We start from the raw sequence: 14,904 nt of genomic DNA on the forward strand, positions 1-14,904 counted from the left end.
TGAAGGAAAATGTCTTATACACATGCCATAACAAATGAGAAAATATCTTTACTACGTATTTACAGAGTAACACCCCAGATTCAATGTTTTCATGAATGCTGCATGAATTTGTTGTGATAATGGTTACAACAAGCTGTATTCTTTTTCAAATGTCACATTCATACTTCATCCCAACTTGAAATTTGTTTTGGAAACTTATGTTGAAATGTTATTAGAGGACAACAAAAACAATATTTACCAACTTTTGGGTATATATTATTAAAAAAGAGAGTTAATTAAATCTTTATTTTAAGTCATTTAATTAAAGTTGTGAATTTTGTTAGAGTAATCTGTAAATTTGTCAATAAGTGAAATGATTAATATTTAATTATTAATCAATGTGCACTTTTCTGGGGAAAAACATTTGTTCGGGTTAGAGTTTAAAATGCAGAGATAAGACGAATCTGTTCAGAAGCATGTTCATATCATTAAAAAAATCAGCATGGTGTAAAATCTATATATGTATTGCTAATTTGAAACTCAGTACCACTATTCTCTTCTCTTTTTCATTTTTTGGTCTTTACCTCTTACAGCTGATGTATCTCCCTCCTCCTTGGGGGGACTGCATGGCATCATCTATGAATTCAGAATTTTTCTCCACATACAGTATAACCGCTTGTCGCATTGACTGTGAGACCCGTTATTTGATTGAAAATTGCAATTGCAGAATGGTGCACATGCCAGGTACAGATTTTTTTTATTGCTTTTAATTCAAACTGAGTTTTTTAATAAAAAAGTCAATATCTAAATAAAATTTTCCATGTTTGTGTATAACTCCCTATAAACTGAAACAGCACTACCTACAGGATAATGGTAAAAAATAGTTTCAAATAATACATAAAAGAACAGAAAATACTTAATACATGTGTCTTGCTTGAGATTATAACTGAATATTACAAAAAAATCACAACACTGAAGAGATACAACAACAACAACAACAACATTTATTTATATAGCACATTTTCATACAAACAGTAGCTCAAAGTGCTGATAGATCTGGTTCAGTAATTGGATTGTCAAATTAGTGTAATTTTATTGCTTTACTTTTGTTTTTGTTTAGGAAATGCAGTAGTGTGTACACCGGAGCAGTACAAGGATTGTGCAGACCCTGCATTAGGTATGTATTGCTAATACTGCAAACTAATTTCAGGCTATAACAGGTTTTGTTCATGGTTAAATTTTTTCTCTAAGACTTACAATATCATACACTACATACATTTACTAGTGCTTTATAAATAACATAAAATATATCAATATGACTAAACTTCTATTACAAAGCTGGTGCACTTTTAATGCAGTTGTGTTAAACTATTTGGCATAGTTTAACACTAGAATTTCCAAAGGCAATGAAAAAACTCGTAAATCCGGCCCACCTTAAATCCCTTCGCGCCTCTCCATCAGCGTCTTTTGTCTTCTAAATGTGTTGATAAGCAGCAAACAGCCTGCTATACTATCCCCCCACCGCCTTAGAAGGGGCAAGAAGTTCTCCCAGTTCCTGACTTGATTGACTATCTGGGAGTGAGCTACCCAGAATTGTAAGGGGAAATAATTCGATGTGTGTTTTGTGTCTACAACCATCTATGTAAACACATTGTTAAAACAGAAATGTTTTTCATGTATTAGAAGTAAATCACAAAATGTAGACATGAACTGTATAATATGTGAAGGCTGATGGCCAAATATCAAACACTTTCACAAAAGGCTCATGAACAATATGACAGCTTCTGTGGTGCTGTGGTTAGAACTGCTGACTTATAATCCAGAGGTTGTGAGTCCGAAACCAGCTTCCTGGCAAATTTAACATTTTGAGTAGTGAGCTGCTCTTATTGTTAATATTATACAACAAAAACATACATTTGATTTGTGTCTGTAACCGGCAGTGTAAATTTATAGTACTTCTAAAGGTTAGTGGGTTTTTTTTTCACTTTTATTCTCTCAGTCACGATCACGATACAACACCCGCCCCAGATCTCACGCGGTTACTTTTTATCTGAAACTGGGAATAACTGTAGATGTGAGTGGTGTTTTGAGACAATGAAAATGGAAATTCTCTGATCTGAAGGGATAAAAGCTGGCACACAAACGCTGGTGAATCTGACTTCTTCGTATCTCACCGTCACTTTAATTTTTTTTATAGTTTTAGAAGACACTGTTAATCAATCTGGAATCTGGTGTTGTTGTACACTTGGATTTGTTTTGTACCTTTAATGGGAATCTATGTTTTGTCTCAAAAATTTTGATGCAATTTAGTTTATCTTTTCACGTAATCTTAGATTTGTTCGAATCCTATTTTTTCTTCTATTCTTAGGACTCACCCAAGAAAAGAATATACTTGCTGTGATCTCCTTTGAATTATCTTCAGTTGAATGTGAAATTTGTACTTTCTAGTTGCCTGTTGTAATTTTAATTGACTATTATTTTTCTCTGCCAGTTTATGTATGATTTGTTTAAAACTCAAATTAAGATTGAAATATTTTGACTTCTTACATACTGTATTTAATTAATATCTTGTATTATATTTAGTAAGAACCTTTATTCTGAAATGCCGGAAAACAGAAGTAAAATATTATGACAACTCATAATTTTATAGCAGTTTTCTGGGCATAACTTGAGATGTTACTATAGTGGATACTGTAAAGGTCCCAATGAACAGCTCTGAGACTGCGTTTAAGAATCAGCTAATTATTAAGGGCTCGGATTTTCATGATTGCAATTAACTTTGATTGAAAATTTGGATTTTGTTGCATAATTGTGATATAGGGGCTTTACCTGCCCAAAAGCACTTAAGAGATAGGAGAGTGTTTTAACAATGTTTTTACATTGTACAGAAAATTATTGTGATCCCAGAAAATGTCAGAAAAAGTGTATACATTCGTCTTCACCACAGTGTTCACAGACTTGTAGAGCACACATAAAAACTAGGTTGTGGTGCATTTCTTTTTTTTTTTTGTTTTTGCAGTATTCCTTATAATCAGTACCTTTTATCTGGATGGGTCGGTATCTCTAGCATTATACTTAGGTGAGGAAGAAGTAAAGGTTGAAAATATTGAACACTCTTTGATTTCCCTGTATCAAGTTTTTAGATTGACATTTTCCTAGATCCTCATAAAGGAGACTACATACTATCCTTCTTTTATCATGATTGATAGTTTACTTTCTGGCTATAATACTAACTAAGAAATAACTTTTATGCTATACTGAAGTCATCTCCTTCTAAAGACAATTTACAGTGTTCATAAGATTGTAATTAATGAGTACACTTAGATGCCTATCAGAAGTAACTTGCAGTTAACACATGTCTTAATTGAGAGTTTACCTCTGACTGGTAGTTTGTTCAGTCTAAGCTGTTATACTATTACTTGTAGTTTGGAGGCTTCTCATGTACACATGCAATGCAGTTTCACACAACATTCCTTGTAAAACCAAACTGGCACCAGTAGAGATGAGCTTATCCTGTCCATAGGCAGTGTACAAATGTTGTGCAAGTATATATTGTTTATGCAAAACATTACAAAATAAATATAAATACTGGTAAATAGTTGGTGTTATACATGGCAGGAGCAGGTTGACTTTGCAGTGCTGTTTAAAACATGAAAATAAAGGTTTTACAAACCAAGGTCTACATAGTTAGCAGCATACCGCAAACTTTAAAGTTTACTGCCTGGGGTTGGAAGCACTCGTTCTTTTACTTTTTGAATGATTTAGAGTTTATGCTTCCATTGCTATCATTGTTCACACAACGGATAGTTTTCATCAGATATGTGCATTAGGACCCTTTCAAATCCCTGTAGCTCCCTTCCTTTCATTCTTGATCAGTAGTTATAAGTGGAGTTGATTTTGAATATGAAGTTTTAAGGTATCCATCTGTGCAAATATTTCACAACTCCAAACTTTATTTTTGTTGATTGTCACTACCAAAGCTATATAAAAGAAAATAAAAAGTGGCAGGCACCAGGACCACTAGAAAACACCTGACCCCTTATGCATAACACCATGCATAGAATTCACACAATTAGTGAATAGTGTATGGACAAAAGCGAAAATGTGCACATGCAAAAAAAAATCCAGATACATAAATCTGTACATATGCCAATTTCCATGTTCTTCCACTACATAAATCCCGGTCTGCGTGAAAAATAAAACATGTGCACGCACCTGCTGCTATTCCCCAACTCCTCCCAGAATTACACCTCTTTGATTATGCAAATTAGTATAAATAGCCCTTAAGCTTAGCGTTCTGTGAAAAGACAATGGCAAAAGCACGGGGGAAAATAGAAGAATTTCTGCGAATACCAAGTGAAGGCAAGGAAAAACTTACTATTTATTGGTTTAAACAGTGGGATAAACAACAAAAGGAAGTTGATCGAGTGACATAGAGTGTCGGAGAAACTTGAAAGTTCAAGTTCACAAAGTCGTACAGTGCCTGAAATAAAAAAGTTGTCAGATATCAAAGTCACTGTGAAAAGGCGAGTCGTAGCCTACTGTCTGAGTGTCATATGAAAGCTTTTTAGGGTACAGAGAAAAAAAATAGGCACACAGTGGGAAAAAGGCATGAAATGTCAACTTTAATCTCTAAATTTCTAGTTTAATTGAATAGTTTATTTTGTCATTAAAGTAGAGCATCATAAACTTCATCTTAAAATTGTTTAATATACTAGTTTCTCAAATCCCATCATAACTAAAGTAGCACGTTAAATGATTTGTTTTGTATTTCATCTTCTGTGTGCTCTATGTGTTTGAATCACTACGTGCCTCTTAAACGGGCTTTCTCATACTCCAGCAGGACACAGACTCCATTACATTCGTGATTTAAAGCATATTATTAAACATGGGAACATGGTAAGGAGCAGTGATTGTTCACGACCTTCAATGAAATAATTTATTGCAGCAGTACTGTCTCTTTCAAACGTACTAACCTCCAATTCCTGTCCTTCCTTTTCTTTCTCCAAGTAACCAATCGCCACACAATCAGCTCTGTAATAGACGTTAAGCCATTTGCAAGCTTAGAACACCGATTCTTCAAAACTTTTATGGAACATTGAAATATCTTCGTAGTACATGTTTAATTATTCCATCCATCTATCCTTCCCTTGTCGCACCAGCCCCAGCAAGAATACAGCACGAGGCAGAAGCAATCCATTAACGGAGCACCAGCTCCTCACTAGCAATGCAGCACCTTGTCCTCACATGTTTAATTATTAACAATATAGATTATTTAAATGAGGTTAAAGTTGTATCTGTATAATATAATAAACACGCCCTGTGCCCTGTGTTGGCTGGGATTGGCTCCACCAGACCCCCGTGACCCTGTAGTTAGGATATAGCTGGTTGGATAATGGATGGATGGATGGATATAATAAACATATTTTGCTGCATTTCATTTTAAAAATGATATCTTCATATGTAAATACGCGCTTTATAAAGTGGGTCAGGTTGTGCAATATTATAATTGTATCGCAAGTTTACAGTGAGGTAATTGTACTTATAAGTACAAAGCATTCTACAAAAAGTAATTGATGGACTGATTGAATGTGTTTATAGTTCTTGGGATGAAACTGTTTTTGATCCGCGAGGAAAGGCTCTGTAGCATTTGCCATACGACAAGCATGGACAGCATGGCTGAGGCAGCATGTGCTTGATGCTGTATACCGATAATTCTCTTAGCAGTCAGCTGCTGTAGAGCTGTGATTCCACACTCAGAAACAGTGATATAAATACTCCGAGTGGTGCAGTGAGAGTAATATGGAAAAAGATGATCCGCTGTGACAACCACTAACGGGAGCAGCTGAAAGATGAAGAAAAAGATGAGTGCAACAACGTTAAAGCAGCTATGGTATTTAGAACAGTCTGACCATTCTGTGGACCATTATATTGTTACAGGTTAATTACAATCAGATGCATTAAACTAATAAACAGTATGTGGTTAATTTCAGTGTATTTATAAAGCCGCTTCAGGGATGTGGATCTAAAAAAGAAAGGAAACCACACTGGAACAGTAGCACTGCTTTGACGCTGGGTGCTGCCAATTTGCAAAACCGAGTGGAGAACTTGTGTACGCAAGGGTTGGAGCTACTGTGAAAATGTGTGTGGCTTTAAGTCAAGTTTAGGTTTTATAGATCGCAATTTGAATGTGGAAATGTTTGTACGCAACATTTTTCTGCGTACGCACCGTTTATACATGAGGCCCCAGGTGTCTAATAAATCACTTTTATGAAATTGGATATTTGATAAGTACAACTGCAAAAGAGAAAATGGATGGTCATTCAAAGTGAGAGCCCAGTGGTGGAACAAAAGGAAAAATTAAAGAGAGATTTGATAATATAACTTCAGCGGAAGTTCATATTATGGACTTTTCAGGCTCTCCTCTTCAAAAGTTAAGTTTAGTGGTTTAGCAACCGCCTATCACACATCAGCCTGGTGCAGCTTTACTTTAGATAGCTAAGTATCAACAGCTTGTTATAGTGCCACATAGTGGTAGACTAAAGTATTTTTACCTTTTTATATTTAGATTTACTTTATGATCTCCTGTTGTATGGTGCTGTATATTGAGTGCTGTGTGTTGTTTTTTGTATGTGTGCCAGTGCCTTGTCTTTGAGTAACATTACCTGAAATTGTCATATTATCATGGGAACCTGCAGCATTGTATTCTCTGTCACAAAGATCTGTTTTCACTCGCCTTTGTTGCTTGTGCACTTGCAGGCATATTTCATGTGAATCAAAAATACTCTGGGCTTTATTTGTAGTGTAATCACAGACTGGCCCTGCAAAAATCCAGTGCCCCACCGGCTAAATTTATTTGGGAGCCGACACTGTACAGAACAAATAAAGTATGTTGAATTGACCCAATATATATCTTTATTTCTACTTCAGTGCCAGTACTAGATTCATTAATGACATATGTGATGTTCATAATGGAGTAGTTAGGGGTCGGGGTTGTGGGAGATGCCTTCTAAATTTGGACTCCCTGTGGCCTTGAAGTCTTAGTCTGGCCTTGTCAGTAGCATAATTGGCATCATTCTTAATTAAAATTGAACAGCCTGTACTGTTTTTGTATTTAACACAACATATATTCATGAAAAATTCAATTGAAGATGATGTAGTGCAAGTACATATTATTTGGTGTATTGAAAAGTTTATGGACCATAAGACAACTTATGAATGCCTGCTTTGAAAATCTATGCACATTCAACAATTTCCCAAGTGTCATCTTCTATTAAGTTTGTGCCTTAGTAGAAAAGTCTTGTTATTAATTTGAATTTTGGCATCCTGGTTGGCAGTCTGTTTTGTTTTTTTGTAATACTAGCGGGCTTTGCCCCTGCTCGTTTCATGAGCCCACCTCCTCACCCTTAACCTGGGGTGTGCCATGTGCCACATGCCAGTCACTTTGTGTCTCTGCTGCTTGCATTGTGAAGAGGGTGGCTGAACGCATGCTTTGGAGATGTGGACGGATCACCTGCTTGCTTACTGCTCCTCCTGCCATGCTGCGTGTTCTGCTTCTCGCACTTTGTGTCGATCATTTCAAAGCCTGTACGGCAGCTGTCCTCGCTCTTTGCTCGCTTACACCTCCTTTCTCCATGCAGGGCATGCTAAGCGCTTGCCACTTTGCATCTCTGCCGCTCACTTTGTGAAGGGTGGGGGGCTCAACGCAAGCTAGGGAGATGCGGACGGATAAGCTGCTGTCTTTCTGCTGCTGAGGTGCGTGTTCTGCTTGCTTACAACCCCTCCTGCCGTGCTGTGTGCGATCATTTAAAACCCTGCACAGCAGCTGTCCTTTGGTCTCACTGCTTTGTCTTGCGGGACATCAAAGTGTCTCTCGCGGGACGTCCGGGCTGGTTATTACTTTCCTTATTTTCTGAATTTGTACATAGATTATTATTGTTCTCTTGTGCATCCTTTCTTGCCTTCTTTTCTCTCCGCTATCGTGTCTCTTTTCGACGTGCTGCCATCTAGAACATATAACATTTTTAAGAGCTGGGAGCACATGAAGTGTGTCTGCCAATAGCATTCCAACAAATGCGATGTTAGATGTCCGTGAACTTCTTTTAAATTGTTTGTAAGCAGGGCGTGATGTGCAAAAGTCACCGTCTCACGGGTCTTGCATCCTAAGGATGTAATGTCTAGTCTGGTGTGACTCTCTGAGATGATCACATTTCGAACCAAGATTTTTTTATATAATAGATAGATTTACATATGGCTTTCAGTTTTATTATAATTATTCTAACAACACCATTTTATTTTTTCTTTTCATGATATGGTCATTTTATTTACTATTTAAAGGTCATTACCGGTCACATGACACTTAGATCACGAGACAAATTATGTTATAATTTCCTGCCTATAAAAATGGGAGCACATAGCTCCTAGGATACAAACTTTTGGATTTACAATAAACACCAGTGATAGTCAGAATCATCTTTAAAAAGTATTAAGGCCTTGGTAACATAGTAAGTGGCTTTCAATATACATTACTCTGCATAACCAATTCATAAGTATGTGTAATCAAGTTTTTAGAACAAATTCCCAAGGCAAATTCCTGCTCTCTGCAATTCCCAACTGTGCACATGTATTGACTTTCAGTGCTGGGTATAGGCACAACTGTAGTAAATGTTTTCAATCTATTTATTCAGTTAGGTAAATTACTGTTAGTTTTAGTGAAATAACCTATTGTGCAGTGATGGTATGTTGGCAAAGCTATAAGCTAGTTTGCCTCATGGATCTAGTGGGTTTAAATCCTGCTTTTAGTCGCTGCCTGTGTGAAATTTGCACATTCTTACCACTGCTCTCAAGAGTGTGATTTCACTAGAGTGATTTAGTTCATATTTATTCAATTAATTTCAATATGAGCCAAAATGCATTGAAAGTGTTCTGTCATTATTTTCAGAAGTAAAACATATTGTCCAGTAGACCTCAGTACATGCTTCTAATGGGCAATATCATTAGAAAGCACTTTTCTTTCAGACTACAAGACATTTTTCTTAAGTGTCTTTATAATTGTGTTAATGACTGTAAAGAAAGGATTAGTGATAACTAATTATTTCTGAATACAAAACGAGAAGGAAATTAAAAATGAATTCATGGATTTATTACTGATAGATTAGACTACAGTAATCCCTCCTCGATTTGCGTTCTAGAACCCCCCGCGATAGATGAAAATCCGCGAAGTAGAAACCATATGTTTGTATGGTTATTTTTATATATTTTAAGCCCTTATAAGCTCTCCCACACTGTTAACATTATTAGAGCCCTCTAGACATGAAATAACACCCTTTAGTCAAAAGTTTTAACTGTGCTCCATGACAAGACAGAGATGACAGTTCTTTCTGACAATTAAAAGAATGCAAACATATCTTCTCTTTAAAGGAGCGCCGTCCGGAGCAGAGAATGTCAGAGAGAGAGCGAGATAAAAGCAAACAATCAAAAAATCAATACGTGCTTTTAAGTATGCCGAAGCACAGCGATTAAGCGGCATTTTGTAGAGGAGCGTCCGTATCCTCTAGGCAAACAGCCTCTGTGCAAACAGCCCCTCTGCTCACACCCCGTCCGTCAAGCACAGAGAATGTCAGAGAGGGTGAGAGATAGAGAAAAGCAAACAATGAAGCACCGCGTGGGAAGCATATCTTATATCATTGAGGAGTTTTAGTTAATATGTAATACATGCTCTGATTGGGTAGCTTTTAAGCCATCCGCCAATAGCGTCCCTTGTATGAAATCAACTGGTCAAACAAACTGAGGAAGAATGTACCATAATTTAAAAGACCCATTGTCCGCAGAAATCCGCGAACCAGTGAAAAATTTGTGATATATATTTAGATATGCTTACATTTAAAATCCGCGATAGAGTGAAGCTGCGAAATTCGAAGCGCGATATAGCGAGGGATTACTGTATTGGAATGTATTCTTTAGAGGCTGTTTAAACCATTCTAAATTCAGCTTTCAGTTAATTGAAAACACTGCTGCAAAAATCATTACTAGAACTACAATGTATGTCTACATAACTCTTGTTCCCAAGTTTTTGCTTTGGCTTCCTGTTAAGTTTAGGGCAGACTTCAAAAATCCTTCTTATGTTGTATAAAGATGTAAATGGCCTAGGCCTTACCAATCTAAATTAATTGTTACATAAAAACTGGATTGTGAATTGTATCTATCTACTAACTATTCCAGGGATTCCAAAGTCAACAGTGGGAGGTCAAGCTTTTAGCTGTAGGACCCTTAAGTTGTAGCATTTAAAGTCAGGCTGAGGTCACCTTACTTTAGTCTAGCACACCATGATTACACATTTCATCTCTTTTTATTAGTTACTTGAAAAAATATTTATTACAATAATTTGAACTGTTGCACTATACCAAAAGCTGTTCTCCAGACTATGAGGAAAAACTACAGAAATACTTGGGAAGCTTTGAATTTAAGCATAAATGTGAAATGAGTTTGTCATATAACCAGCACATCCATCCATCCTCTTCCGCTTATCCGAGGTCGGGTCGCGGGGGCAGCAGCTTAAGCAGAGAGGCCCAGACTTCCCTCTCCCCGGCCACTTCTTCCAGCTCTTCCGGGAGAATCCCCAAGGCGTTCCCAGGCCAGCCGGGAGACATAGTCCCTCCAGCGTGTCCTGGGTCTTCCCCGGGGCCTCCTCCAGGGAGGCGTCCAGGAGGCATCCTGATCAGATGCCCGAGCCACCTCATCTGACTCCTCTCGATGCGGAGGAGCAGCGGCTCTACTCTGAGCCCCTCCCGGATGACTGAGCTTCTCACCCTATCTTTAAGGGAAAGCCCAGACACCCTGCGGAGGAAACTCATTTCAGCCGCTCGTATTTGTGATCTCGTTCTTTCGGTCACTACCCATAGCTCATGACCATAGGTGAGGGTAGGAGCATAGATCGACTGGTAAATTGAGAGCTTTGCCTTACGGCTCAGCTCCTTTTTCACCACGACAGACCGATGCAGAGCCCGCATCACTGCGGATGCCGCACCAATCCCCCTGTCGATCTCACACTTTATTCTTCCCTCACTCGTGAACAAGACTCCGAGATACTTAAACTCCTCCACTTGGGGCAGGATCTCTCCCCCAACCCTGAGAGGGCATTCCACCCTTTTCCGACTGAGGACCATGCTCTCGGATTTGGAGGTGCTGATTCTCATCCTAGCCGCTTCACACTCAGCTGCGAACCGATCCAGAGAGAGCTGAAAATCACGGCCTGATGAAGCAAACAGGACAACATCATCTGCAAAAAGCAGTGACCCAATCCTGAGTCCACCAAACCGGACCCCTTCAACACCATGGCTGCGCCTAGAAATTCTGTCCATAAAAGTTATGAACAGAATCGGTGACAAAGGGCAGCCCTGGCGGAGTCCAACTCTCACTGGAAACGGGCTCGACTTACTGCCGGTAATGCAGACCAAGCTCTGACACCGGTTGTACAGAGACCGAACAGCTCTTATCAGGGGGTCCGGTACCCCATACTCCCGGAGCACCCCCCACAGGATTCCCGAGGGACACGGTCGAATGCCTTTTCCAAGTCCACAAAACACATGTAGACCGGTCGGGCAAACTCCCATGCACCCTCCAGGACTCTGCTAAGGGTGAAGAGCTGGTCCACTGTTCCGCGACCAGGACAAAAACCACACTGTTCCTCCTAAATCCGAGGTTCGACTATCCGATGGACCCTCCTCTCCAGAACCCCCGAATAGACTTTTCCAGGGAGGCTGAGGAGTGTGATCCCTCTATAGTTGGAACACACCCTCCGTCCCCTTTTTAAAGAGGGGGACCACCACCCCGTCTGCCAATCCAGAGGCACTGTCCCCGATGTCCATGCGATGTTGCAGAGACGTGTCAACCAAGACAGTCCTACAACATCCAGAGCCTTAAGGAACTCCGGGCGTATCTGATCCACCCCCGGGGTCCTGCCACCAAGGAGTTTTTTGACCACCTCGGTGACTTCAGTCCCAGAGATGGAAGAGCCCACCTCAGAGTCCCCAGGCTCTGCTTCCTCATTGGAAGGCATGTTAGTGGGATTGAGGAGGTCTTCGATGTACTCCTCCCACCGACCCTCAACGTCCCGAGTTGAGGTCAGCAGCGCACCATCCCCACCATATACGGTGTTGACACTGCACTGCTTCCCCCTCCTGAGACGCCGGACGGTGGACCAGAATCTCCTCGGCCGTCCGAAAGTCGTTCTCCATGGCCTCTCAAACTCCTCTCATGCCCAAGTTTTTGCCTCAGCAACAACCAAAGCCGCGTTCCGCTTGGCCTGCCGGTACCTATCAGCTGCCTCCAGAGACCCACAGACAAAAAAGTCCTATAGGACTCCTTCTTCAGCTTGACAGCATCCCTCACCGCCGGTGTCCACCAACGGGTTCGGGGATTGCCGCCACGACAGGCACTGACCACCTTGCGGCCACAGCTCCGTCAGCCGCCTCAACAATAGAGGCACGGAACATGGCCCATTCGGACTCAATGTCCCCCACCTCCCTCGGGACGTGGTTGAGTTGAAGCTACTTCTGACAGGGGACTCTGCCAGCCGTTCCCAGCAGACCCTCACAACACGTTTGGGCCTACCAGGTCTGACCGGCATCTTCCCCCACCATCAAAGCCAACTCACCACCAGGTGGTGATCAGTTGACAGCTCCGCCCCTCTCTTCATCCGAGTGTCCAAGACATATGGCGCAAGTCCGACGACACGACCACAAAGTCGATCATCGACCTGAGGCCTAGGGTGTCCTGGTGCCAAGTGCACATATGAACACCCTTATGCTTGAACATGGTGTTCGTTATGGACAGTCCATGACGAGCACAGAAGTCCAATAACAAAACACCGCTCGGGTTCAGATCGGGGGGGCCATTCCTCCCAACCACGCCCTTCCAGGTCTCACTGTCATTGCCCACGTGAGCATTGAAGTCTCCCAGCAAAACGAGGGAATCCCCAGAAGGTATGCCCTCTAGCAACCCCTCCAGAGACTCCAAAAAGGGTGGATACTCCAAACTGCTGTTCGGCGCATATGCACAAACAACAGTCAGGACCCTTCCCCCACCCGGCGCGGGGAGGCCACCCTCGTCCACGGGTAAACCCCAATGCACAGGCTCCAAGTCGGGGCAATAAGTATGCCCACACCTGCTCGGCGCCTCTCACCGGGGGCAACTCCAGAGTGGTAGAGAGCCCAGCCCCTCTCAAGGAGATTGGTTCCAGAGTCCAAGCTGTGCGTCGAGGTGAGTCCGACTATATCTAGCCGGAACCTCTCGACCTCGCGCACTAGCTCAGGCTCCTTCCCCTTCAGAGAGGTGACATTCCCGTCCCAAGAGCCAGTTTCTGTAGCCGAGGATCAGACCGCCAAGGTCCCCGCCTTCGGCCACCACCCAACTCACACTGCACCCAACCTTCTTGGCCCCTCCCATAGGTGGTGAGCCCATGGGGAGGAGGAGCCACTTTACCTCTTCGGGCTGTGCCCGGCCGCAGCCATGGGTGCAGGCCCGCCACCAGGCGCGCCATCGAGCCCCACCTCCAGGCCTGGCTCCAGAGGGGGGCCCCGGTGACCCGCATCCCGGCAAGGGAAAACGTCGTCCAAGGTTTTTATTCTTCATCAGAGGTTTATTGAACCGATCTTTGTCTCATCCCTCACCTAGGACCAGTTTGCCTTGGGTGACCCTACCAGGGGCATAAAGCCCCGGACAACATAGCTCCTAGGATCATTGGGACACGCAAAACCCTCCACCTCGATAAGGTGACGGTTCAAGGAGGAGATAATACCCCAATCTTACAAAATACCTCGTAATGCATAGATGGGCAACCAGTTTGCCTGCATCTTCAGAATTGTAACTGAGTCAGACTTTGTCTATGATTTTGTGTTTTAACCAACCAAAGATACTTATTATTTATTTTATTATTATTATTATTATTTTGGAATTGCTTTGTTTTATTGTGTATTTAACTAAATATGTATGGTCATTTTTGTATATGATGTATTTTGTAAATTTTCTTGTTTACATTTCCTTTGAAAATTTTTCTCATTTGTAATCAGTGAAGAGCACTATTCAAAAATTCAATTGGATTTAATATCTGCAGGAAACTTTTGTTCCTTACATTACAAAGAAGTAGGTTGTATGTTAATTTAGAATTTCTCTCAATTAGGTGTGAGCATGAGTGGACCCTACAAAGTGTTTGTGTATAGGGCAGTGAATATTTGTGTCCTTTATATAACTGATGTAAGATGTTTTTGCAGGCATGATTATATTTCCCTTCCATCCATCTGCATATACAAATACAAAAATATGAAGTTCTGAAAATTCAGAGTTGTTCTAGTTTGTTTGGTGCAGTGATTAATATAATTTCTTTATCTTTATTGGCATGCTTTTCTTTTACCAGACTTTCTAGTAGAGAAGGATAATGATTACTGTGTATGTCAGACACCTTGTAACACCACTCGTTATGGGAAAGAGCTGTCTATGGTGAAAATTCCAAGTAAAGCATCTGCAAAATATCTGGCCAAGAAATTCAACAAGACTGAACAATACATAGCGTAAGTAAAAACAATTGCATTTGCCTTTGCTCTTAGAGTATGTGAAAATTAGAACATAATACAGTGTTAAAGAAGCTTTTGCATTGAGAAATGGAGATTATTTAGAATATCCATTCTTCTGTTTTCTAAACTGAATTTTCTTAGTCAAAGTCACTAGAGGTTATTCCACCATCAAGAACAAGGTTTGCTAATCCATAATATTTACCTGACAGTATGTCATTGGCGATTGAAATTGCTCGAAGAAGTCCATAGGAACACGAGTAAAACTGGAACTCACACCTGTATGAGTCTCTGACTATACATTAAACTGTGGAGCATAATCTTTAATATAAATTCCAGGAAAGTAGTATTAGACGCC

At 40.7% G+C, this 14,904-nt stretch overlaps 1 protein-coding gene across 5 annotated transcripts in view; it reads left to right on the plus strand.

Annotated features, from left to right (window-relative positions):
• The window catches only part of asic1c (acid-sensing (proton-gated) ion channel 1c), a 1,167,770-nt gene that overhangs the window by 1,029,081 nt on the left and 123,785 nt on the right, over positions 1-14,904 (plus strand). For all 5 annotated transcript variants that reach the window (XM_039753240.1, XM_039753242.1, XM_039753243.1 and 2 more), the window contains 3 exons: positions 573-723; positions 1,100-1,156; positions 14,393-14,546. In XM_039753240.1, coding sequence (XP_039609174.1) covers positions 573-723; positions 1,100-1,156; positions 14,393-14,546 — 362 coding nt within the window. The remainder of the gene's footprint in view (positions 1-572; positions 724-1,099; positions 1,157-14,392; positions 14,547-14,904) is intronic.

The sequence above is a fragment of the Polypterus senegalus genome, chromosome 5, assembly GCF_016835505.1.
Source record: "Polypterus senegalus isolate Bchr_013 chromosome 5, ASM1683550v1, whole genome shotgun sequence".
NCBI lineage: Eukaryota > Metazoa > Chordata > Cladistia > Polypteriformes > Polypteridae > Polypterus > Polypterus senegalus.